General features: G+C 40.8%; 1 protein-coding gene across 1 annotated transcript in view; it reads right to left on the reverse strand.

The window, feature by feature from the left end:
• LOC128734168 (uncharacterized) overlaps positions 1 to 26,371 on the reverse strand; it is a 108,817-nt gene that overhangs the window by 25,421 nt on the left and 57,025 nt on the right. The window contains exons 2-3 of the mRNA XM_053828212.1: positions 24,534 to 24,976; positions 13,124 to 13,313 (exon numbers count right to left, since the gene is read on the reverse strand). Coding sequence (XP_053684187.1) covers positions 13,124 to 13,313; positions 24,534 to 24,976 — 633 coding nt within the window. The remainder of the gene's footprint in view (positions 1 to 13,123; positions 13,314 to 24,533; positions 24,977 to 26,371) is intronic.

Raw genomic sequence — 26,371 nt, forward strand, 5'->3', positions numbered from 1 at the left:
TAGCCAGCTGAAGTCCCGTAGTTAGCAACTTATATGACAAGTGCTCTACAGAAGACTACGCAAGGAATAATTCTAAGTTTTATTACATTCTTATAGTGGTTTTCATGACCAATTTCGCAAAACCGCTAATAAAACTATGAACTCCACTAGAACTTTCTGATGTTCGCTATAAAACTAACTTCTGACCAAGTGGCCCACTCCTAAAAATGTTTTCATAACCTCAATAAGAACCGGGTTACAAGTTCAAGCAGCCGCTGCTTGACAGCTATCAGCATCTTTCGCTCAGGCAGCACGTTCCTTGACAGCCGCTGCCATAATTTAATTAAGCTTTTCACTTTTGGCTCTGGTAAAAGCAAAATCAGTTCGCCAGCTTTGTCAACTTGAAAATACATCTGTGAGCAGAGAAGTTAAAGTTTTACTTTCACATCATTCTGATCGATTTGGTTTATGGCGATTTAACGTTTGTAGCATATGCGCATTAAAATTTATCATGCATATTGATATAATCTATACCTATAAAGAAGGATTTCTGTCTGTCTGTCTGTCTGTCTGTCTGTCTGTCTGTCTGTCTGTTTTGTGTTCCTTATAGAATCAAAAACTACTGAACCAATCGGCGTGAAAATTTGCATGTAGAGGTTTTTAGGGCCAGGAAAGGTTTTAGTGATGGTTAGAGACCCCTCCCCCCACTAAGAGGGGGGGCTCCCATACAAATGAAACACAAATTTCTGCATAATTCGAGAACTAATTAAGCAAATAGAACCAAATTTGGCATGTGGGTGTTTTCGGTGACAAGAATTTATTCTAGGGTAATTTGAGACCCCTCCCCTCTTTATAAGGGGAATTACAACTCCTCTCCCCTTTAAGAGGGGGGGTTTCCATACCAATTTCCTCATAACTCGAGAACTAATCAAGCAAATGGAACCAAATTTGGCATGTGAAGGTTTTCGAGGGCAAGAAAATTTTCTATGTTGAATTAGGACCCCTCCTCACTTTAAAAGGGGGGGGCTCCTGTACAAATTAAATACCAATTTCCTCATAACTCGAGAACTAATCAAGCAAATGGAACCAAATTTGGCATGTGTGTGTTTTTGAAGACAAAATTTTTTTCTATTATGAATTGGGACCCCTCCCCACTTTAAGAGGGGGGGGGCTCCTATACAAACGAAATACAAATTTCCTTATAACTCGAGAGCTAATCCAGCAAATGGAACCAAATTTGGCATGTAGGTGTTTTTGGAGGCAAGAATGTTTTCTATGATGAATAAGAACCTCTCCCCACTTTAGGAGGGGGGCTCCTATACAAATGAAATACAAATTTCCTCATAACTCGAGAACTAATCAAGCAAATAGAACCAAATTTGGCATGTGGGTGTTTTCGGTGACAAGAATTTATTCTATGGTAAATTGAGACCCCTCCCTCTTTATAAGAGGAATTGTAACTCCTCTCTCCTTTAAGAGGGGGGGCTGCCATACAAATTTCCTCATAACTCGAGAACTAATCAAGCAAATGGAACCAACTTTGGCATGTGAAGGTTTTCGAGGGCAAGAAAATTTTCTACGGTGAATTAGGACCCCTCCCCACTCTAAGAGGGGGGCTCCTGTACAAATGAAATACAAATTTCCTCCTAACTCGAGAACTAATTAAGCAAATAGAACAACATTTGGCATGTGGGTGTTTTTTTTGGTGACAAGAATTTATTCTATGGTGAATTGAGACCCCTCCCCTCTTTATAAGAGGAATTATAACTCCTCTCCCCTTTAAGAGGGGGGACTTCCATACAAATTTCCTCATAACTCGAGAACTAATCAAGCAAATGCAACCAAATTTGGCATGTGAAGGTTTTCGAGAGCAAGAAAATTTTCTATGGTGAATTAGGACCCCTCCCCACTTTAAGAGGAGGGGCTCCTGTACAAATGAAATACAAATTTCCTCATAACTCGAGAACTAATCAAGCGAATTGAACCAAATTTGGCATGTGTGTGTTTTTGGAGACAATTTTTTTTTCAATGATGAATTGGGACCCCTCCCCACTTTAGGAGGGGGGGTCCTGTACAAACGAGATACAAATTTCCTCATAACTCGAGAACTAATCCAGCAAATGAAACCAAATTTGGCATGTAGGTGTTTTTGGAGGCAAGAATTTTTTCTGTGATGAATTAGGACCTCTTCCCACATTAGGAGGGGGGGCTCCAATACAAATGAAATACAAATTTCCCCATAACTCGAGAACTAATCAAGCAAATGGAACCAACTTTGGCATGTGAAGGTTTTCGAGGGCAAGAAAATTTTCTACGGTGAATTAGGACCCCTCCCCACTCTAAGAGGGGGGGCTCCTGTACAAATGAAATACAAATTTCCTCCTAACTCGAGAACTAATCAAGCAAATAGAACAACATTTGGCATGTGGGTGTTTTTGGAGGCAACCATTTTTCCCATGATGAATTAGGACTTCTTACCTTTTTAGGAGGGGGGGGGTCTCCCATTCAAACGAAATACAAATTTGCTCATAACTTTAGAACTAATCAAGTAAATGGAACCAAATTTGGCATGTGAGAGTTTTAGATGGCAGAATTTTTTTCTTTGGTGTATTACGACCCCTTTCCCTTTTAAGAGGGTGGGCTTCCATACAAATGAAATACAAATTTCCTTATAATTTGAGTACTAATCAAGCAAATGGAACCAAATTTAGCATGTAGGAGATTTTTGAGTCTTGAATTTATTTTATGATAGTTAGAGACCTCTCACCCCTGTGGTAGGGGGATATGGACTCTCATACAAATAAAACAGAAATTTTGGCGAAACTCAAAAACTAATCCAACTCGAGAAATTCGAGACTCTTCCATAAAACATTAATCAATAACAAGACCACAAAAACTATCTATAGTAACACTAGATCATTCAGGACGAGCCGGTCGCGAGTGTTGCCGGTGACCCGCCGTCGGAAGCGCCGCCCACTGGGGGACTTGCAAAACTCGAGAAGTGATAAAGATCATCCGAGATTCATGATTTATGTACAACACAGGTTAATTTGTGGCAATACGAAGTTTGTCGGGTCAGCTAGTAGGTATATAAAATCAACGAGCCACTGAAATTTTGCAATCTTCGAAAACTGGTTGTTTTAATAAAACAAATATATTCCGTTAGTCAATCTCAATTTCTAGTAAAATTATTTTAGTTGCTTCCTGTGTCAGGGAAAACCGATTAATAATAACTTTCTTTCTATAAAACACTTGCTTTGATGAAATTTTGTTTGCGTGCTAAAACTAAATACTAAACGGAAATTCTGAACTGTTTTTGAACCCGAAAGCAAGATGAAAAGGTGTTTTATAGTAACCTTAGAGCGGAACAAGACGTGTTACCCGGTAATTAACTATTCAATGGTTGAATAAGCTACTGTTCAACAAAAATGTTTATTGGGTCGGCTATTGTAGTCAACCACTGAATGAAAAGTTTAATCTAACTGGTTTTCTAACCGGGACGCCGTAAGTGTACCGGCACTTGCTATTTACAATGCACTGTACGTCACAATGTACGTTCTGATTATGGTATTGGTGATGATGATTAAGTCGGGCATTTGATTTTTTTTAACGTTAGACTTTTCAATAGACAAAGGGGATGGTAGAAAAAAGTAAGTATCGCTAGAGCTTACTTACTTACTTATGTGTCCATGTCCGCCGGTCCGGCAGAACAAAGGGATGAAATCAGAGATCTCCACTGCTGACGGTTACCCGCCATGGCTTTTACCTGTCGCCAGGACAGGTTCTCGTCTACGGCCTGTCTCGTTGGCTAAGCTCCGTCGCCATGAGCCTCTGGGTCTGCCTCTTCTACGCTGTCCTTGTGGATTCCAGTCGAGTGCTGCTCTGCATACCTCGTTCGCTCCTTTCCTCAAGGTGTGTCCGATCCACTTCCACCTACGTTCACGAATTTCTGTGGCTATCGGCCGTTGATGACACCGACGATGGAGTTCCTCATTGAATATCCAATTATCAGGCCACCAGGCACGAATAATGTATCGCAGGCACCGGTTAATGAATACCTGCAGTTTTTGCGTTGTCTCCGCTGAGACGCACCACGTTTCGCAGGCATACAGCAGTACGAATTTAACGTTTGAATTAAAGATTCGGGTTTTCGTACGTAGAGTGATCTGGTTTGAGCGCCAAATGTTTCGCAGACCTGCAAAGGCACCCCTGGCCTTCCTGATCCGTGTGGCTATATCAGTCTTGGTACCACCATCGGGCGTTTTTTTTCCATGTGTGGACTCATTACTGCGACCAGTATAGTTGATCTATTGTAATATCGCCCGGGTGTTTGCTGTATGACCTGCACTGCATTTCTTTTTGCTATAATCGCTATTGAGTGAGCGATATGCTTATTTTAAATTGTATGCGTGCTTGCGTGTATTGGGGTTTTACCCTTCCTTCAAAGCTTGATCTACTTTACCCACTTAATCCTCGCTGCCAGCACTATCCCATACTATAGCCGTCCCTGGCGAGGACTCATTCGTACCTCTGACCAGTACACTTAACTATAGGAGGGACATTTGCACTGTCAAGAGGCTTTAGAGGATAAATATAGAATTCAGCACGAAGGAAGGGTAAATGGAGGGGCCTGAGAATAAACCCATGCTAAAGTCACTTGACATCGAATGGCTTGATTCTACTAAGATTCGAACCCACGACCACTCGCTTGTCAAAGCAGACTCGGTAACCTTGCGGCTACGGAGCCCCCCACCATCGGACGTTGTTTGGCTACCAAGATATTGAAAGGCGTCTACCTGCTCAACTTGTTGTCCCGCTACTGTGAAGTTGGTGGCATTGTCAGTGTTCACTACCATAGACTTAGTTTTCGCTACATTGACTGTGAGACCTGCTGCTTGGGAGCTCTCGGAGAGGTCATCTAACTTGCTCTGCATGTCGTTTCGGCGTTGTGCGATCAAGACAATGTCGTCGGCTAGGTCGAGGTCATTTAGCTGCTCCATCGTTAGAGGATTCCAAGGCAATCCTCGATTTGGTCTACTGTCAATTGCTCCAACTAATATCTCATCCATAACGATGAGAAACAGAAGCGGCGATAAAATGCAGCCCTGTCTCACGCCAGCAGTAACCCTTATGGGGTCGGACAAGACGCCGTCGTGCAAAACCTTGCACGAGAACGCCTCGTACTGAGCCTCGATGAGATGGACTAGCTTATCTGGAACTCCTCTACGCCTAAGTGCGCCCCAGATGTTTTCGTGATTGAGTCGGTCGAACGCCTTTTCGAAGTCAACGAACACCAGCAGAAGAGAGTCCTGGAATTCGTTGATCTGCTCCAATATAATGCGGAGTAGAGTGTCCCAAAATAGCACTATGTCAGAAAACCCGGGGGCTCACCCCTCAAATGATAGCTTAGGGTGTCACAACAAAACTTTTATATGACGTCAACATTGGTTGACGCGATTAAGGGGTCGCACATTGGAGTTTTATGAAAAAATGGCATTTTTCAGGAGTAGATTCAAAAAAATATTTTTAGCAATATTACAGTAGGTAAAACAAGGTACCCTACTATTTTTTTCACAATCATTGAGATCTGATACATTCATAAAAAAGTTATGGTGGCGTGTCTGGAGTCATATTTGGTTACAAAAATTTATTGAATTCGGCAAAAATTTAAAATTTTCGAAATTCCATTTAAATAAACGTCAAAACAGGGTATCGAACGGTGTCTCAAAGTAATGAGGCTACACTGTATTGATAGGAAATTTTATGACGAACAACTTTGCCGAAGAAAGTATGGACGTATGTTCAAATCTCGACGAGGTATCCAAGTTTTTCTGAAGGTGGATCGAAACATATTTTCGCAATTTTTAAATCTTAGCAGTTCCACGTGAAAAAGGTAAATGATAAAACTTGAACTATTTATTCTAAACGTTATTTACGTGTTTGATGGAATGAAAAAAATGTGCACCTTCCACAGAATTTAACACCATTTAGACTCAAGAATCACTTTTAAAAAGGACGTATTTATTTTATTAGGTACTATGTTTGAAAAATCGTATCTCCCGAAACTAGGGTTGCTCCAAAATTATGCCTAAGCGAGAGTTGTAGAAAATTGATTTTTAAACCTGAATAAATAAACACTGAAATTTTTTTAACCATTTTTGTACAATCAGTAGATGGTGCAATAAGCAAGATGAATGCGGATAAATTGAAGGGTAATACTTATTCTAGTTGCTAACAATTTCATAGCTTGATAATATAACACGGATAACATATGAAAAGGGAAAGTTTAAAATAAAATAAAATATATTAAACTTTTTTTTAAATATCTTAAATACGGCTGCATTTAGAAGCTAATTATTATTTTGAACACGGTGCATAAGAAGTTGTTCTTCAAATTAAAATTACATATATGCATAAAGAGAAATATAAGAATAATAATAAGAAATATAATAATAATCTCAGGTTACAAAATATTCATAAAAGCCGTTGTTCTACAAAATCCTTTGATAAATATTACAGCATTTCAGAAAAAGTCTCAAAATGCATCAAATCACCACTATTTCTCCAAAAAAAAACTTCGAAGTTATCATTTCCTGTATATCTTAATTTTACATTTATTCCTGACTTTAGAACATAGTGGAGTTTTTTTCAGTGTTTATTTTTTCATTTCTAAAACTCAATTTTCAACAACTCACGCTTAGGCATCATTTTGGAGCAAACCCAGTTTCGGGAGATACGATTTTTCAAACATAATACCTAAAAAATAAATAAGCCCTTTTAAAAAGTGATTCTTGAGTCTAAATGGTGTCAAATTCTTTGAAAGGTGCATATTTCCTCTTATCAAAAACGTAAGTGACGATTAGAATAAATAGTTCAAGTTTTATCATTTACCTTTTTCACGTGGAACTGCTAAAATTTAAAAATTGCGAAAATATGTTTTGTTCCACCTTCAGAAAAACGTGGATACCTCATCGAGATTTGAACATACGTCCATACTTTCTTCGGCAAAGTTGTTCGTCATAAAATTTCCTATCAATACAGTGTAGCCTCATTACTCTGAGACACCGTTCGATACCCTGTTTTGACGTTTATTTAAATGGAATTTCGAAAATTTTAAATTTTTGCCGAATTCAATAAATTTTTGTAACCAAATATGACTCCAGACACGCCACCATAACTTTTTTATGAATGTATCAGATCTCAATGATTGTGAAAAAATAGTAGGGTACCTTGTTTCACCTACTTTAACATTTCTAAAAATATTTTTTTGAATCTACTCCTGAAAAATGCCATTTTTCATAAAACTCAAATGTGCGACCCCTAAATCGCGTCAACCAAAGTTGACGTCATATAAAAGTTTTGTTGTGACACCCTAAGCTATCATTGGAGGGGTGAGCCCCCGGGTTTTTTGACATAGTGCTATTTTGGGACACTCTAATGCGGAGCGTTGTGATATGCTTTACACATGATCGGCCAGCACGGAATCCAGCTTGCTGCCGCCGGAGGGTAGCGTCGATCTTCTCCTGGATCCGGTTGAGGATTACCTTACAGAGTACTTTGAGAGTAATACAGAGCAACGTGATGCCACGCCAGTTACCGCATTCCGTTAGGTCTCCTTTCTTAGGGACTTTGACCAATATGCCTTGCATCCAGTCCACCGGAAAAGTTGCGGTTTCCCAAATATTGCTGAAAAGCTGATGCATCATCTGGGCTGACAAAGATGGGTCAGCTTTGAGCATTTCGGCTGAAATACGATCTATCCCTGGCGCTCTATTGGATTTCATACTCTTGATGGCTACTACAATTTCATCCAGCGATGGCGCCTCCGAGTTCACGCGATTTATTCAACGAACTGTAGGCGTCGTACGCTGCTGGTTTTGTTGGTCTCTGACATTTGAAACTCGGAAGAGTTGTTCAAAATGTTCAGTCCATCGCTTAAGCTGTTCTGTACGGTCAGTCAATAGCTGACCAGCTCTGTCCTTTAGCGGCATCTTTGTATTCATCCTGGCACCACTAAGGCGGCGAGAAATATCGTACAACAAACGGATATCACCATTGGCGGCGGCGGTTTGTCCTTGTTCGGCTAGGGAGTTAGTCCAGGCTCTCTTGTCCCGCCTACAAGCACGTTTAACAGCCCTCTCCAGTTCGGCGTATCGTTGACGGGCAGCTGTCTTAGCCGATCTGGTCCGCGCTCGCGCTGGCAACTCCGAGGTTCGAGGTTCAAGTTGTTCAACAAAGGCTCGTTTCACCTCAGGATTCTCCAATCGGCGGACATCGTAGCGGCACCCAACTTTCTCCTCCCGTCGTTGGACACGTGCGACGCGCAGACGCATCTCAGCGATAACAAGATGATGATCGGATGCAATGTCAGCGCTGCGTTTGTTGCGTACATCAAGAAGGCTCCTTCTCCATTTCCGGCTGATGCAGATGTGGTCGATTTGGTTTTCTGTTCGGCCGTCGCGGGAAACCCACGTGACTTTATGTACTGGTCTATGGGGGAAGAGCGATCCACCAATGACCATGTCGTTATTACCACAGAATTCTGTAAACAGCTCCCCGTTTTCGCTCATCTCTCCTAGGCCATGGCGTCCCATGACGCGTTCAAGATCCGCGTTGTTTGAGCCAATCTTCGCGTTGAAGTCGCCCATGTGAATTTGGATGTCCCCCTTCGGGATTTTCTCAACCACGCTGTTCAGTTGGCTGTAAAAACTCTCTTTCTCCTGCAGGTCGGCAGCATCTGTTGGCGCATAGCACTGGATTGCCGTAAGGTTCCTAACCCGTGTTCTGAATCTGGCAATGATTATTCGCTCACTTATCGGTTCCCACTTCATCAGGGCCGCATGTGCCCCTGGGCTCAGTAGGAATCCAACTCCTCTTTCTCGAGTAGCATTTTCACCTCGTATGCCAGAGTAGAACAAGACTTGCCCGGATGATGTCCTGTGTTCGCCAGTACCCGGCCATCGGACCTCGCTCAGCCCCAGGATTTCAAGCTTCAAGCGGCTAGCTTCCCTTGCAAGTTGAGCCAGCTTGCCCTGCTGGGCAAGGGTCAGTATATTCCATGTTCCGATTCGTGTCCGTGTTTTCATGCTAAAGGTCGTTGCCAATAATCCGGAGAGATTTCTTCTTTCATTTTCGGTAACTTTTTGTATGTTCTGGTACAGTAGGCTGTTAACCTAAGGTCCTTATCCCGCTGATGGGGCTGCCATCTTAATGTGGGCGGGAGCCACGCAAGAGCGGAATGAGAAAATAGCTGAAGAACTACATTGATGCAACACTTACTACGCTTGTAACGAAAGAAGGAAAGCGTTTCTTGCCTTTCATTACACCTTTTTGAAAATGCAAGATGTCATAATTCTAATAATTAGCAGAACATTAACGCGATATATTTTATATGTGTGCTAGTATGCTTCTTTGTTGGGAAAGTAAATGGTAAACCATTTTTCGAAGCTTTATAATCATGCTATCACGCCGATCAATAATTCTCTCGATTTAATTCTTTTTTTCATACGATTACCGAAGGCATCCAACTTTTATGGGTATGATTTTCTATTCAAAAACGTTTAAGACTTATCGAAATCAAAACAGGCATCACAGGTTTTTCTATTTGTGTGTGTGCCTGAGTGTGGTTCAAAATAATTTTACAAGAGTAAATCTTATTTGTTTAACTAATATACCAACATTATGAAGAAATTCGTCAAAATCGATAATATCGCATCGCATCAACTATCGCATCGTCAGACCGTTTCGCTCCGCCTACCTTTACAACAATTAATTCTAATCAAAAACATGTTGAATTCGGAAAGTGCTTCAAACTACGTAATAAAATGAAATTAAATCAATGGCCTATAACTTATCGGGCAGTAGGTAACAATAACTGCTAAGAACTGATAGCAAAAAAAAACATAATAAAATGAATCAGACCTGTGTCATGTGCAATTGCTTCTTCCACAGATTTTACTTGCAAAGCAGTAAGCACTGAATCTTGAACAATACATACGGATAGACGCAGGGAGTCGGAAGAATCGTGCAAACGCGTTTTTTCTCAACCTTGTTATTTGTGCGACCCGACTGGTAAGACTGGCCGATGGAATCAATTCAGCACATGTTGTTTACAGCTCGTTCCGATCGAGGCACACAGTTGGTATGCTTTTCAGCTCGGGATAATGATACGTCTAAGTGCACACACACCATCACGAAGCCTGAGCTCGTGTGGAAATTTATTTACGATGTCGCTCTCCAACTTCCTTCTTGTTTATAAACTTTTTGCCTCCGTTATTTTTCATGCCATTATTATTGCTATTGTTGGTATTACGAGGCAGCATGGATCGAAAAGTGGTGGCGCGACGGCAATCATTGTTGTTAGCGGATATGGCCACAATTCGGGGTGGCATTAGTAACGGTGAAAATGGTATCAAGCTCGTCCGTCATGAGGGACAGTCAAAGTGACACTGATGAGGGGCAGCGTTGCCAGATCAGCGGTTTTCCCGCTAGATTTAGCGGGATTTCAAGTTGGACAGCGGGACTTAATAACCAAACAGCGGCTAGCGGGAATCTAGCGGTTTTCTTAAATAACTCAGCGGGATTTTAGCGGGATCTCGATTTAGCGATATTTGATAGGCAAAAAGAGTGCTGAAAGAGAGGTTGACAGCAAAACACTTCGTTTAGTGACATTCTAATGTCTGCTCATGCATTGGCAGATGGTTCAGTATATTCTGTTGATTATAAAATTCCGTGGTTTTTACCTAGAATGGGATAGTTCTGACAAATATTCATTAGAACTTACTGAAAAAGAAGACCACCAAACAAATCCGTTTTGCACTAATGCGTTGCCAATGGATGGCAAAATCCAACTGATTCATGAATTGGAAACAAAACAACACTTATGTATCTATATACATCATAGGGCCCTATTCTGTAAGTCACGTCGAGCAACTCGGCTCGACTCAGTCACTGTCGTGTGTCGAGTGCAAGAAGAACGGGTAACATAGCGGCTCAATGCACGATCAAAACAAAGCTAACTCTGGCGTCATTTGCTAACCGTTTAGTCACTAGCTTTTTGGCGATGGACTTAGTCGTGTTACTCGACAAAATTGGGTCGCGTGTGACTTACATAATAGCAAAAGTCGACTATTCGAGCAAAGTGACACTCGACGTGACTTACAGAATAGGGCCCATAATTTGGTTTGTATGATAACAAAACCAAAACAAATCGGTGCTAAAACAAAATAAAGGCGAGAACAAAGAGCCGATGCGCTTTACAGATATTTTTGATTTTTGGGTGCTTCTAAAGATTGAAACATATCTTCTTTTGTCACCAAAAACCATAACCATTTGCCAGCGTTGCTGAAATTTTGCATGATTTTTATCATAGCTAGACACAGAAAAAGAATTTGTGCTAAAAGCTTCTTTCGAAATTTTCGCCTGTGTTCTTAGACTCCTTAATCTTATAATTCTTGCGAAATTTCGCAGTAAACTGTCATTATATAAGGGATAACAGAATATTTCGTTTTCTGTTTCCTGAATCCCAAAACTTCGTCAACATGAATGCAGTAAATTTGCATAATGTTCATTCAATTGCAACCTCTCAATTTCAGCAGATCATCCTAATTTCAAATGCAAGCCTTACTGAAATATTGCACCAGAAACGAAAGAATAATACGACTTTTGATTCAGCGGGATTTCTAGCGGGAAATTGATCCTGGCCAGCGGGATTTCAGCGGGAAATCAAGCTCTGGGCAGCGGGAAAATGGGCAATCGACCTGGTAACACTGATGAGGGGGGCCTGCCTGAGCCTGAGCTAAATATTTTGACGCGGGCTTCTTTCTTACTGCAAGGTGAACTGCTGTACTGCGCATATCATAATGAGAACGATGCTTTGAAACAGACCACCGCCACCGGTTGAAAATATGCTCGAGAACGCAACATCTATGGATTTCGTTTCCAAGGCAAATCTACAAGACGGTCGTTCAACCATGAAGCTTGATAGTTTCCGTGAAAATGAACGTGAACTAGTGTTTGACATTCCGTTGTCTACTGTGTTGGAAATCACTGTGAATATGGATGGGGAAATACACATTTTACGTTCATGTTGGGTTTACCCAACGAGTGAATATTTTCGGAATGTCACGGGATATTCGGAAACGAGTATGCACATTATTGACGTTTATATACACCTCGTTTCATATTAATGTTCATCGGTATTTTTACATTTTCAATAAATTATGTGTGAATTCAAATCCATGACGATTTCATCGTGATGTTTCGTGGCTTCTTCGAAAAATAAATAAATTCTAATATTTTAAAGCATGAAATGTCTGCATTATTTTGTGACGCAGAATATTTGAACATATGTACGTGAATAAGCAAGTTAGTCTAATATCAATTTTCTCACTTTCAACCATATGAGGATCAAAAGGAAATGAGGAGTTATACGAGGAATAAATTTTCAGAAGCATTACTTGGTGTATCAAACTAACACAAATAAATTCATTTGAACCTGAATGTAGTACGTGTTCCACAATAAGTATTGATTTCTACGATGCATAGGACACGGAACACTTCATTAGCAGCAGCGTTTATATTCAAACACTTTTCATTTTACGTTCACTTAATATTATATCATGCGATCTAAGTACCGCCGATTGGTTATCAGCTTTAAACGATAAAAAGAGTACCTATGTTACTTATAATTCTATACATCAAGCGTAAATAAGTAACAAGTTGATAAGCTGGTATAGCTCTGCTCTAGGAAATAAATGTAATTTTCCGTACAATAAGATTTTTTTTATTGATTAAAGAGATTTTAAATTTTAAATTCCTTCATCTCTAGCACAATAAGATATGAGAAGACCAATTATAATAGCAATTTAGTTGCATTCAGTTTGTTTATGAATTTTTCCAATTGAAATACATTTTATCTTCCTGATGGTTATTAGCGGTGAATGCTTTCACTGAAACTAACAAGAGAGAGCTATCCATAAAACACAATCATAGAACTGTTCGAATGAAAGTAATCAACTCATCAAACGGAAAATTGCTTGTGGCAAATATTTTCTGGAAAGCTTTGCGAAAAAATACAGGTTTTTTACCAAACGGTAGATTATGTAGTTAGTAAATCATTCAATAACGTCTGACAAACACTCACCTCTCCGTGAACGTTTCGCCCTAACGGTGTGTTCTCCGGCAGAAAGTATAACCGCAGGGCTATCAGCAGGCACTGCTCGTTTCGATCCCGCCAAACCATTCGCAGTTCCGCGAGGCACTCAATTGGTGAATCGGACCACGGCCGTACCGGGAAGCAGTCGCCCAGTGCCAACACCATCGGTCGCAGGACACTGTAGAAGACAAAGGAGACAATGTGATGACTTGCTGTATGCTCAAAAAAAAAAATCTTAAAAAACATGATTTGAATTATTTGAAAAGAGCATATAAATTGATTTACAGTATATGGTTGGACCTCATAAAGTGCAACAAATAAGTAATTTCTAGAAAGTAACCTGATTTTTACCATTGATTTGAAAATTTGTACACAAAAAATACATTTGCTGTCATGGCTGTTCGAGGACATAACAACGCTCATTGTGTAAATAATCGCCCAGAAAGTACTTATACATAGACGCAGTCAGAAACCAATCCACGCAATCCTTTATATTTAGTCCATTTTTATGGCTACTTACTGTGGTTTACCTCTAGCGCTCAGCACCAGTGCAGCCGTATATTTTTTTTCAGCAAGTCAAAATAATACAAAATGGTAAATGATCTGATAAACCGTTCATTGCAACTGCTTCGATGAACAGCGAAATGACAGAAGGGTGAGCTGACTGGGAGTGAGCGAAAGAGGGGGGGGGGGGCGGGGGTACGTGGGTATGAGTGTATATTCCACCATAACTCCGAAACACCTGGATGGTTTTTTATTAAACTTGGCACACACGTTCTTTGATATAAACGAATCAGCGCAGGAAAGTTGATAAAAGGGGGCGGTCTCCTACAAGGAGAGAGAAAGGTTCAAATGGATAAAAGGTTGCGTTTCTCTTGCAGGCTCAAAAACGTAGAAAACGCTTTGTAGGCATTACCGAAAAGTCAGATTTACAGACACACTCAAATGATGAAAAAGAATTTTTGGTACCATAACAGAAGTACAAGGGGCTCAGAGACAAAGGTGTCTGAGTAAGATTGGGCAATCAGCTAGTATAATCTATTGTAATAAAAATTAATTTGAAACGATGGTTCTACAATTGATGAAGGGACGGTAGGGGAAAGAAATGAAAATTTTTGGTGAAGGAGGGGAAGAGCGGAAAGGAGGGGGAGGGATATTGGTAGCAACACTTGACAAGTAGTCATTTTGACTCCTACCTTTTGTCCAATGCTGGAAGGTGCATGAGTCGAACCAAGCTTTTGTCCAGCGCCTCTATGGTTCAAAGGTACAAGTACCAGCGAACCACATGCCCTAGCGGGTGTTGTGGGTTCGAATCCGGTTATAATCTCAGATTATAGCTTGGTTCGACTCATGCACCTTTCAGCATTGTACAAAAGGTAGGAGTCAAAATGACTACTTGTCAAGCGTAGCTACCAATATCCCCCCCCCCCTTCCTTTCCGCTCTTCCCCTCCTTCGCCAAAAATTTTCATTTCTTTCCCCTACCGTCCCTTCATCAATTGTAGAACCATCGTTTCAAAAAATATTAATATATATGTATGACCGCATTTCAAAGTCAAGACTAAAAACTTGAGATTAGTCTAATAAAAATTAAATTTTTAACATGTTTGCTTTATTTTTTACTAAAAATTGCATGCTTTCCGACGGACTGATATGACATCCCATACATTTTCATAAGAAAACTTGTGCCCGGCAATTTGAATCAAAATACGTTGAACAGTAACACCAAATCTTGGACAAGTAAGGATTATGTTTGGTAACCAACCCCTCTGAAAACTAAAATCATAAGGCAACAAGAAAGGAGGCTCGAACGCGAACGCTGAGTATAGCAACGAAGAATAGTCTTGTCACCCTTAACCCATTTCCTCCCAGCGTTGCGAAAACGCAACGCACTTTCATTCGTTTCTAGAGAAGACCTGGTTGAAGATATCAACTTGGACCCTGAGAAACAAAGAAAGATTGGAAAAAAATCTAATCGACATGTTTTTGCTCAAAGGTCAGATGTTACATGTAACATAATTACAGCTGTGACAAAACAACAGGTTTTGCTATTTTTCAGACAGTTAAGGAAAAATGCTCATAAAACTCGATTTTACCTCTATTAACGCCTGACCTATCAATCAGTGTTAGTAAGAATCGGTTGCGTGCCAAAAAAAACTTTGTTTCATAATTTTGATTATTTTTATAATTTTCAGATAGGTTTGAAGCATTGCGTTGCGAAAACGCAACGCTAGGAAGTAACAATATTCAAAATTTGCAACGGGAATGTTTGTTTTCGTTCGTTCGCTGCGGTGTTTCATTTGATGTCGTTGCTTTTTAGTAAACAAATGAATGTAAATCTTATCTTTCGCTTATTTAAAATATCCCGGAAACATTATAAAAGTTTACATAACATAGAATTCGCTGCTTCAAACACTGATGGCAGATGGAGAAGCCGTTGTGATAAGAGCGTAATAAAATTGTTAAAGTACCTTTGCCTCCGGAATATCTGGAGGAATTGAGTGATGGCAACGACAGTTCCATGGACCCAAATTTAATGTTACAATCTTTCCGGAACGTGTTGGTAGGCATTTACTATGCGTCTAGTGCAAAGATGGTCTCCAACGCAAATGTTTTGATATCTATCATAAAACATAACATGTAATACTCTAAGCAGTTCATTTAATCTTTATTAATACTCAAAATCACAAAAAAAAAAATCTAAATTTGATTTGACGGTAAAAAAGTATGAAGCATTTATATGCATAACTAGCTGACCCGACAAACTTCGTATTGCCACAAATTAACCTGTGTTGTACATAAATCATGAATCTCGGATGATCTTTGTCACAATCTCGAGTTTTGCAAGCCCCCCAGTGTGCGGCGCTTCCGACGGCGGGTCACCGGCAACACTCGCGACCGGCTCGTCCTGAATGATCTAGTGTTACTATAGATAGTTTTTGTGGTCTTGTTATTGATTAACGTTTTATGGAAGAGTCTCGAATTTCTCGAGTTGGATTAGTTTTTGAGTTTCGCAAAAATTTCTGTTTTATTTGTATGAGAGTCCATATCCCCCTACCACAGGGGTGAGAGGTCTCTAACTATCGTAAAATAAATTCAAGACTCAAAAATCTCCTACATGCTAAATTTGGTTCCATTTGCTTGATTAGTACTCAAATTATGAGAAAATCTGTATTTCATTTGTATGGGAGCCCACCCTCTTAAAAGGGGAAGGGGTCGTAATACACCACAGCAAAAAATTCTGCCATCTAAAACTCTCACATGCCAAATATGGTTCCATTTACTTGATTAGTTCTCGAATTATGAGGAAATTTGTATTTCATTTGTGTAGAAGCCCCCCGTCTTGAAGTGTGGAGGGATCCGAATTCACCATAGAAAATATTTTTCCCTCCAAAAACCTCCACATGCCAAATTTGGTTCTATTTGCTTGATTAGTTTTCGAGTTATGGGGAAATTTGTATTTCATTTGTATAGGAGCCCCCCCCCCCCTCCTAAAGTGGGAAGAGGTCCTAATTCATCACAGAAAAAATTCTTGCCTCCAAAAACACCTACACGCCAAATTTGGTTCCATTTGCTTGATTAGCTCTCGAGTTATGAGGAAATTTGTATTTCGTTTTATAGGACCCCCCCTCATAAAGTGGGGAGGGGTCCCAATTCATCATTGAAAAAAAATTTGTCTCCAAAAACACACACATGCCAAATTTGGTTCAATTCGCTTGATTAGTTCTCGAGTTATGAGGAAATTTGTATTTCATTTGTACAGGAGCCCCTCCTCTTAAAGTGGGAAGGGGTCCTAATTCACCACAGAAAATTTTCTTGCCCTCGAAAACCTTCACATGCCAAATTTGGTTCCATTTGCTTGATTAGTTCTCGAGTTATGAGGAACTTTGTATGGAAGCCCCCCCTCTTAAAGTGGAGAGGAGTTATAATTCCCCTTATAAAGAGAGAGGGGTCTCAATTTACCATAGAATAAATTCTTGTCACCGAAAACACCCACATGCCAAATTTGGTTCTATTTGCTTGATTAGTTCTCGAGTTATGAGGAAATTTGTATTTCATTTGTATAGGAGCCCCCCCTCCTAAAGTGGGGAGAGGTTCTTATTCATCATAGAAAAAATTCTTGCCTCCAAAAACACCTACATGCCAAATTTGGTTCCATTTGCTGGATTAGCTCTCGAGTTATGAGGAAATTTGTATTTCGTTTGTATAGGAGCCCCCCCTCCTAAAGTGGGGAGGGGTCCCAATTCATCATAGAAAAAAAAATTGTCTCCAAAAACACACACATGCCAAATTTGGTTCCATTTGCTTGATTAGTTCTCGAGTTATGAGGAAATTGGTATTTCATTTGTACAGGAGCCCCCCCTCTTAAAGTGAGGAGGGGACCTAATTCAACATAGAAAATTTTCTTGCCCTCGAAAACCTCAACATGCCAAATTTGGTTCCATTTGCTTGATTAGTTCTCGAATTATGAGGAAATTTGTATGGAAGCCCCCCCTCTTAAAGGGAAGAGGAGTTATAATTCCCCTTATAAAGAGGGGAGGGGTCTCAAATTACCCTAGAATAAATTCTTGTCACCGAAAACACCCACATGCCAAATTTGGTTCTATTTGCTTGATTAGTTCTCGAGTTATGCAGAAATTTGTTTCATTTGTATGGGAGCCCCCCCTCTTAGTGGGGGGAGGGGTCTCTAACCATCACTAAAACCTTTCCTGGCCCCAAAAACCTCTACATGCAAATTTTCACGCCGATTGGTTCAGTAGTTTTCGATTCTATAAGGAACAAAGGACAGACAGACAGAGACAGACAGACAGACAGAAATCCTTCTTTATAGGTATAGATAATGCAGGTATGCAAAAACGGTATACCCTTAATGCTCAGCGTTGCGTTTTCGCAACGTAGCGTTGCAGGACACAGGGTAAAAATTAAAAATACATGTCAGTGGTTTTTTCTTAGTTGACCTAAAAGAGAATTTTCCTGAAAGTTTCAACTTTCTATCCCTGCTGGGAAAAGTCTGGGGCTTAATGGGTTAAGCGTCTGCTTCCATGTCATGGGCGGTTCCTGGTAACTTGGCGATTCCTCTATCAAATGCGCGGTTATACTCTAGGTTAGGAGCGGCTTACGACAGCGCCTGATCTGGCGCGGGCGGCTAAATTCAGAAATGTGCTGTCTCAGCACTAGAACTAAAACCAAAATTACATTAGACGCGTTTGCTGGCTGATAGTTTACCATCAAATCGCAAACCAGCTAACTTGCAGCCAGCAAACTCGCTTAATGTAATTGAGGTTTAAGATGGCAGCCCCATCATGACACTCGGTAGTTTGGCCCTACTGTTTTACCTGACTCACTGCGAATATGCGTATTATTGAAATAAAACGTAACCATACGTTTTATTCGTTGATAACGCATGTGCAGTTAATATCGATAACAAACGACTTTTTATAAGTTGTGCTTTTGTTATTGCATTTAATTTGTAAAAAGTTGCATAAATAACAATTCAGTTTCACAATACAATTATTGCGTACTACTGGCACATGAAATATAACGTTTAAGTATGTTATTTTTAGTGATCAAAATTAACGATATTTTCGATACAAGGGCGATATTTTTCGAAACTTTTCGAACCAACACGATCCCGCGAATACAACGCATATTCGCAGTGAGTCAGGTAACACAGTAGTAAGGCAACCTAGCAAACCAAATCTCAAAATTCTAAGAAAATTCGACTCGGAACATTTGACATGGACAAAGGCGACGATATGAGATGGATGCTTGTTACGTGGAACTGCAGATGGCGAAATTTCGTGGACCGGATGCTGCTCTATCAGTTAGAACTCCGAACGTTCGGTGTCGTAGCATTGCAGGAGATCAGGATTTTGGGGCCGGGTAAGGTTCTTATCGTAGTTATAGACCCCTCCCCCCGTAAGAGGAGGGGGGGGGGCTCCCATACAAATGAAATATAAATTTCCTCATATTTCGTGCGAGAAATAAAGGGTGTACCACATCAAATTGCACCACTGAAGGAGCGCTGTAGAAAATTACCTAATTGACCGATCATTTCCAAACTTTCACACAACAAAATATACACACTTAAATAAAACCCCCGAGCTCGGTAAAATTTTTTATGTCGCCAAACGTCACTAAAGATCCGTAAACGTCGATATACACCATCGACATTTTTACCAAACGTTCGGCTGTTGAGATTTCGGCAAAAATTTCAAAATTTTATTTTTTAAGTGTGTAGCCCATTAGTAAGCTTTTGGCATAATTGTTTCATTCTGCAATACCATAACCGTCTGTTCGCACCTTATGCTTAACTCCACTCAAAAAGTTTTGTACAACCTGACTGTAGCTTCATCTGTACGGAACTCCACTTTTTCTTCATGACTTCCTCGGACTTGACCTCTTTGGGATGCTTCCTTAGTGCCTGCTTCATAATAGCCTGGTATTTTCGGTGGACCTTAGTTCCGGTGCGTTGGAGACGTTCATGTCCTTGGGTACACAAGTGAATCCATTGATTTTGTACCACTCCAATGCATCCTTTGAATGTTGGCACGAAGGTAGATCCGACCAGAAGATCGTAGGGCCGTCGTGTTGCTTCGACAGAGGAAGCAAATGCTTCTGTAGATATTCGTTGAGGTAGATCTGCCCGTTTACAGTCCCGGTAATCACGAACGGCGCACTCCCTTTGCTACATGATGTATTTCTTGGCCAAATCATGTATTTCTTGGCCAAAACTATGAAAGTTTCTGCATCCTTGCTTCCTCTGAAACATCAAACTTGTACTGGGCGGTGAAGTACAGTAGCCCCGAAAGCTGCCGGAATTCCGCCTTGACGTAAATCTCATCATTCATGATGAGAGAGTTACAGATTTTCCAGGAGCTTGCGCAAAATAAATTCGCGACGTTGCTTTTCTGGTGACGCCATTTTTTCCAATTTTCAAAAAACTGACCGCGTTATAAAAAGAAAGTGTAAACAATACACTCTAAACTACTTCTACTCAAATTTTCTGGAGAAAATACCCAATGGGTAATTTTCTACAGCGTTTTTTCCGTGGTGCAATTTGATGTGGGACACCCTTTAATCAAGGAAATGGAACCGAATTTTGCATGTGGGAGTTTTTGGAGGCATGACTTTTTTCTATGGCAATTTCTAACCCCTCCCCCTTTAAGAGGGGCGGGGGGCTCCCATTCAAATGAAACAAATTTCAATATATCTTGAGCTAATCAAGCAAATGGAAACAAATTTGGCATATGGGGATTTGAAAACAAGATTTTTTTCTATGGTATACTGAGACCCCTTCCCCTTCTAAGAGGGTGATTCCCATACAAATGAAATACAAATTTCCTGAGCTGGTACTGAATGACCGAAACACAAATGGCCGAATCACGAATGGCTGAAATTCAAATGGCCGAATTTCAACAGCAATCACAGAAGACCGAATCACGAAAGGCCGAATCACGAATGGCCGAATCACAAAAGGCCGAATTTTTTCGGAATGCATAAATAACTATTCAATAACAAGCATGAATTGGCAAGTAGTTAACAAATAACTTTATTTTTTTTTATTTTATTTAACACCGCCCTCGATAAAAAAAAATCGTACAGACTGAATATGCTTATAAACTATGTTTTACGGTGTAATTTCACTGATTCGTTTTTTAAAAAGTGATTTTGGCATGTCGGAGTCGAAAATTTCACCAACAGCGTTGAAGGCTTGAAGACATGAGTTTAAAGCGTTGTTCTGGCCAAAATGCGTCCGGTGGAAAGGTATTGCAAGTAACTGCGTATCGCGAAACCGACGAGGAGGTACGTTGATTGGCACCTGTTCTAATAATGCTGGACAGTCAATTTTTCCCTGCATTAGGTCAAAAACGAACATTCTTTGTTAATTGGTATGCCTACCCGATAGTAGATCGAGTTTGATCAGCTGACACCGAGCTTGATAATGAGGAAGATTGAGCGGATCGTTCCAGGGCAAATTGCGCGAGCAAAACGTAAGAATTTTTTCTGTACTCGTTCGATTACAAGGGTTTGCGTTACCTGATGCGGGCACCAAACGACAGACGCGTACTCCAAGATGCTACGCACCAACGCGCAATACAACGTTTTGAGTGCGTATATGTCACTAAAGCTGGAAGCATGACGACGAATGAATCCTAGTGTGGTGAATGCCTTCGCGGTGATAATTCCGATGTGCTCGTTGAATCTGACTTTCGAGTCATTTGTGACGCCTAAGTCGCATATTGAATAAACACGATCTACAATGTCTAACCCCAATGAGTATTGATGGTATATAGCATTATTGCTTCGAGTGAATGTTACTATTTTGCATTTCTTGTAGTTGACGCACATGCCATTGCTGTCGCACCAAATTAATAGTTTGTTTAAGTCCTCTTGCAGTGCCACGCAGTCCGAAACCGACAGTATTGTTCGAAAAATTTTCAAATCATCGGCGAATGAAAGTACAGGAGATGACATAGATGTACCCAGTTCGTTTACGAAAATGTTGAACAGCAGTGGCCCCAGTACGCTTCCTTGGGGTACGCCGGAGGGAATGAAAAACGTTCGAGAGCGAGCAGAATTCACTACCACGTATGCCGTGCGGTCCGTCAGATATGAGCTGAGCCATTCTGTAATCCAATCCGGTAGACCCATTTGCTTCAACTTGGCGATAACCAGAATGTGTGGAACAGTATCAAAAGCTTTTGCAAAGTCGATGTATACCGAGTCCACTTGTCGTCTAGCTTCGACTTCTCTGGATAAAGTAGTAACGTAGCACATCAGATTAGTGGTAGTTGACCGGTTCCTCATGAAGCCGTGCTGAGTTTCAGAGATGACTGGTGCCACTGCGTTATATAGCGTGCTTAATCAAACAAAAAACAAAATAAGCAACACAACTATTTACTATAGAGCACAGATGATTGATAGTACGTACCCGCCGTCGGAAGCGACGGCCACTGCGGTGGGGGCAGCCCCTCTGCAGAAACCACTTCTATTTAGGTGCATCCTAGGTTTCTGACTAGTAGGAATTATCCCTTAATTAAGTCCAAACGAGCGAAAGCGAGTAAGGACAGCAAGTACCCCACGTTTTTGCAGGTTGAAGGCCATGAATACTGGCGGCCGAATATTACGCTCGGCCTTTTGTGATTCGGTCATTAGATATATTATGCCATTTGTAATTTTGGCCATTTGTGTTTCGGTCATTCGTGATTCATCCATTTGTGTTTCGGCCATTCGTAGGTAATCCTTTTTCTATAGTGCAGTAGGACCCCTGCCTTCTTTAAGAGGGGGGGATCCCATACAAATATGCAGTTTACATTAGTCTTTGATTTAATGATCTCATATAGTACTACGTCACCCTTTCGTACAGGCCTTAGGGCTGTTTACCTTGAGTTTTTTTCCGTGATGCAATTTGATGTGGGATACTCTTCTTTATTTTCCATCAAAACTATCGCCGGTTTATACTTCACGACAAAGCCACCCTCCTCGATTAAATATTCGGCAATTCGGCATTTCGAGAGTGAATAGACCTTCCACAGTGAAGGATGGTACAGGATACGCTGGACCGTCAATGAGGCCGCAACCATAATACTAATTGAAGAAACCTCGAGTGCACGAAATGATTGGTTTGACGGGGAATGCCAAAAACAGAGCCTGGAAAAACTATCGAAGCATTGCCACAAGGGAGAATTTGTCCAAGTATCGACGAGCGTAGAATGAGTAAACCACGATCCTGAGAGGGAAAAAGCGCCAAAAGCAGGACAAAGATCATGAAGAGCTAGAGCAAGTATTTCGGGCTAATGAGACGTAAAGGATACACACCGAACCCTGATATGTGTAGGGATGAGGAGGGAAACCTGGTCACAAGCGAGCACGTGGGGGTTGACAGGTGGAAACAATTCTTCGATGGGAATCTCAATGGCGATAAAACAGAAGGAGACGGAAACGATAACAGCGTGCCGGCTTCCGAATTCGAAAAGATCCCATGAAGGATCGGTCAAAGCCGCCGTAACGGACCGACTCCCGGTAGAACTCTACAAAAATGGCAAAGAATTACTAGCAACGGAGCTTCGCTGGGAAGTTTCAAGGATTTAGGGGGAAGAGAAACTACCGGAGAAGGTCAGGATAAAAGGTGACACTTGTCACATCTATAAAAAGGGCGATCGGCACAATTGCTGTAATTTTCACGGCATCATGCTGATCAATGCTGCATCAAGGTGCTCTCGCAGATTCCGTTACGTCATCTATATATCTTCAATAGTAAATTAATTAGTAGGACAGTATCAGGCGGGCTTTATGAGAACCCCTTGCTACTACAGATTAAATTTACACACTCTGTCAAATCCTCCAGAAATGTCGGGATACAACATGATCACACATCAAATTTTGTGGATTTGAGAGCGAACACTAACTGCAGATAATGTACGAGAGCGGTTTTCCGGATAAATCGACGCGGCTGATAAAAGCTAGCGCGAAGTAAATGGTATGCTATGTGCGCGGTTCGTGGACACTCTCTGTTCCTTTCGAATCACGCAAAGGACTGCAATAAGAGGATGAACTGTCCTGTATGTTATTTAATATCGCTATTGAAGGTGTGATCCAGCGAGCGAGCATCGAAACGAAAGGAACAATATATATCAAAAGTAGCCAACTCCTAGCCTTCGCAGACGATCTCGACAATATCACTAGATACCTAGGGACGGCAGAGACAATCTACGCCCAACTAAAAATGACAATTTTAATAAAAAAAGATGCTTGGTTCCTGAGATATAAATCTGTCCGGTACAGTCTTCAAAATCGTATTAAAAAAACAAGCTGACAAGAAGCACAGCCAAAAGCTACGGCAGCCATGGGAAGGAAGCTGAATTCTATAAACATAATTCATTTTTCCTATCGGGTCAAGGCAATTGGAAAACTATTAACCAGTTTGTTACATTTTTACAAGTTTTCATATTTCATACGTTAAATCGTACAATAGATGACATACTGGAGTTTTCTAAATAGTTGTCTTTAATGTTAATTTTTACCTTCGACACTTGTGCACAGAATTTCACGGCTTTAGGAGCCAGTGCCAGTGCAAGCTGAAATGCCAGTGCTAGAGTGAGATGCTTTACTTGTGCACAGTATATCTAAGTTTGTCGTGGCCTGTTACGTAATTGATCGTTACATAAGTTAAGTTCCAATTATCCTCAAACAAGAGTAAGCACCGTTAAATTCGAAAATAAATTCCTTGCAAGTGTGCACGACTATTAGCGAACAATGAATTTGAACAATAATAAAAACAATGTTTTCATCTAGATCGGTTGTGAAGCACTCAAAATCTTTCAAATGACTTTTCCACAAATTTCCCTTTTCCCGGTATAATATCTAAAATTGTTTATTCCGCGTTTCGATACGTACTCTTTTTCCGTTGCCGTGGCATTACATAAATTATTTACACCGGTTGTACTGCCGCTGCTACTGCTGTTGCTGCTGCTATTTTCACTGACACATTTTCGTTGCGTCGGTTTCGGTTTGGAACTGGCGCTGGTTTGCACTTTGTTGTTGTTGCTGCTGCTGCTGCTACTACTAATACTACTATCACCACTAACACAACTATTCCTGCCATTCGAACTGGCAGTGCTCTGTATTTGGCTAAATGGTTCCACCGATTGCACGGTTCCCGGCGCAGATGATAGCGGCGTTGCGGCAGATGGCGCTAACGACGATGCACAGGACGGCGCCGAAGAGCAGGATTCGCCCGTGACTGCCGGCGAGGTACCGGACTCGGAAGTACCGAATGCGATTTTAACACCCTTGTAGAAGGTGTACGGGCCGTGATAGCCACACGCTCCACCGACGACCTAAAAATAGAGGAAAGAAAAATCCATAATATATTTTCAGTTGACCATAACGATTTTTTCGACGACTTAGTAAGTAATAATTACTTCAACGTAACGAGTTAGAAATTGATTCCGTAGATATTCTTTAAATATTTTCTAAATAAGTTTATATTTTAATATTATTAATATTATTATCGTGAGTTGGATGCGACCTTTGTTGTTTAATGATTATCACTCTTTCCGGTGGCTTTGAGCTTTGCGAAACTTTACTCACAGGACCAGTTTGCACTGTGCGAAACTGTCTCAATAAAACAAGACCAGCTGTATCACGAAGCCGGCCAATTATACTATATTGAATACCACTTCAACCTCGAACTTGGTTGGTTCAGTACCGGAAAAAAGATTATTGCTTTGCATTCCCTTGAATAACAGCACAGTTTATGCAAACACATTCTGGCAAAAACTATTCCGTGGATGAAACTCCATTTTCCTTTCAGTGGAAAAGGCAGCAAAAGCAAGGATAAAATTTGTATTCCATCCCAATAGCTACTTCAGGGGACCGGTCGATCCTAGCAGCGGTGGGGTTGTTCCAAAATACGTATAAACCTCAAATGCGATTTAAGCCATCAACAGTTCTCAGTCTACCCTTGCTAAAGCGACTATATATTTTGCCTTTTGCGTACATAATCTTGCTAGGATATACATAGCGAGCTGAGTTGGGGAGAAATCACAAACTGGAGGCACCAAGGAACTAACGTCATGTTTCCATGTTTCGTGGTGCTATGCTGAGCTGCCCTGCTTGGTGGCGCTTTAGACTAGACGACTCAAACTTGTGGCGTGAAGCACACGGCTATTTAGATCCCTAACAAAAGCGGAATCACACCGGCAGTAACTAAAGCGTCTGCCAGAAGGGTACTGAAGAAACGGAACCAAACCAGGGTAACGATGCTATCAATCGCCCGGTGACTTTCGCCGCCCTCGCATATTATCCGTTAATTTTGGATTTTTTTTGGGAAAAAGTTAGGAGTGGCGGTTTATGGTGTACTTACCCTATGTGGGCATGAAGCATCTAACGGTTTCACATTACCTGAATCGAACAAACTATACAAGCACTTTGTCATGAGTTTTTAACCATTTACAATTTTTTTGTGAGAAAAGGAAAATTAATAAATTTATTTGTACAAAATTTGAGCATAAATTGCATTCGGAAACAACAAGGACTGTAAAAAGGCACATCCGTTCCTGAAACATACACAGTTAAGATGATAAAAAAATCGTTCACATTTCTTCTCGGCATTATCTTCACTGTGCCGGTTCTCCTTTGGTAGCAACGTAGCAGAAAAGAAAAAAAGCCAGCAACGCTAAAATAGGTTCCGTCGGAGGATCATCGTTCTTCTGGTATCATGATTCATGAGT

Source organism: Sabethes cyaneus, chromosome 2 (genome assembly GCF_943734655.1).
Source record: "Sabethes cyaneus chromosome 2, idSabCyanKW18_F2, whole genome shotgun sequence".
Classification (NCBI taxonomy): domain Eukaryota; kingdom Metazoa; phylum Arthropoda; class Insecta; order Diptera; family Culicidae; genus Sabethes; species Sabethes cyaneus.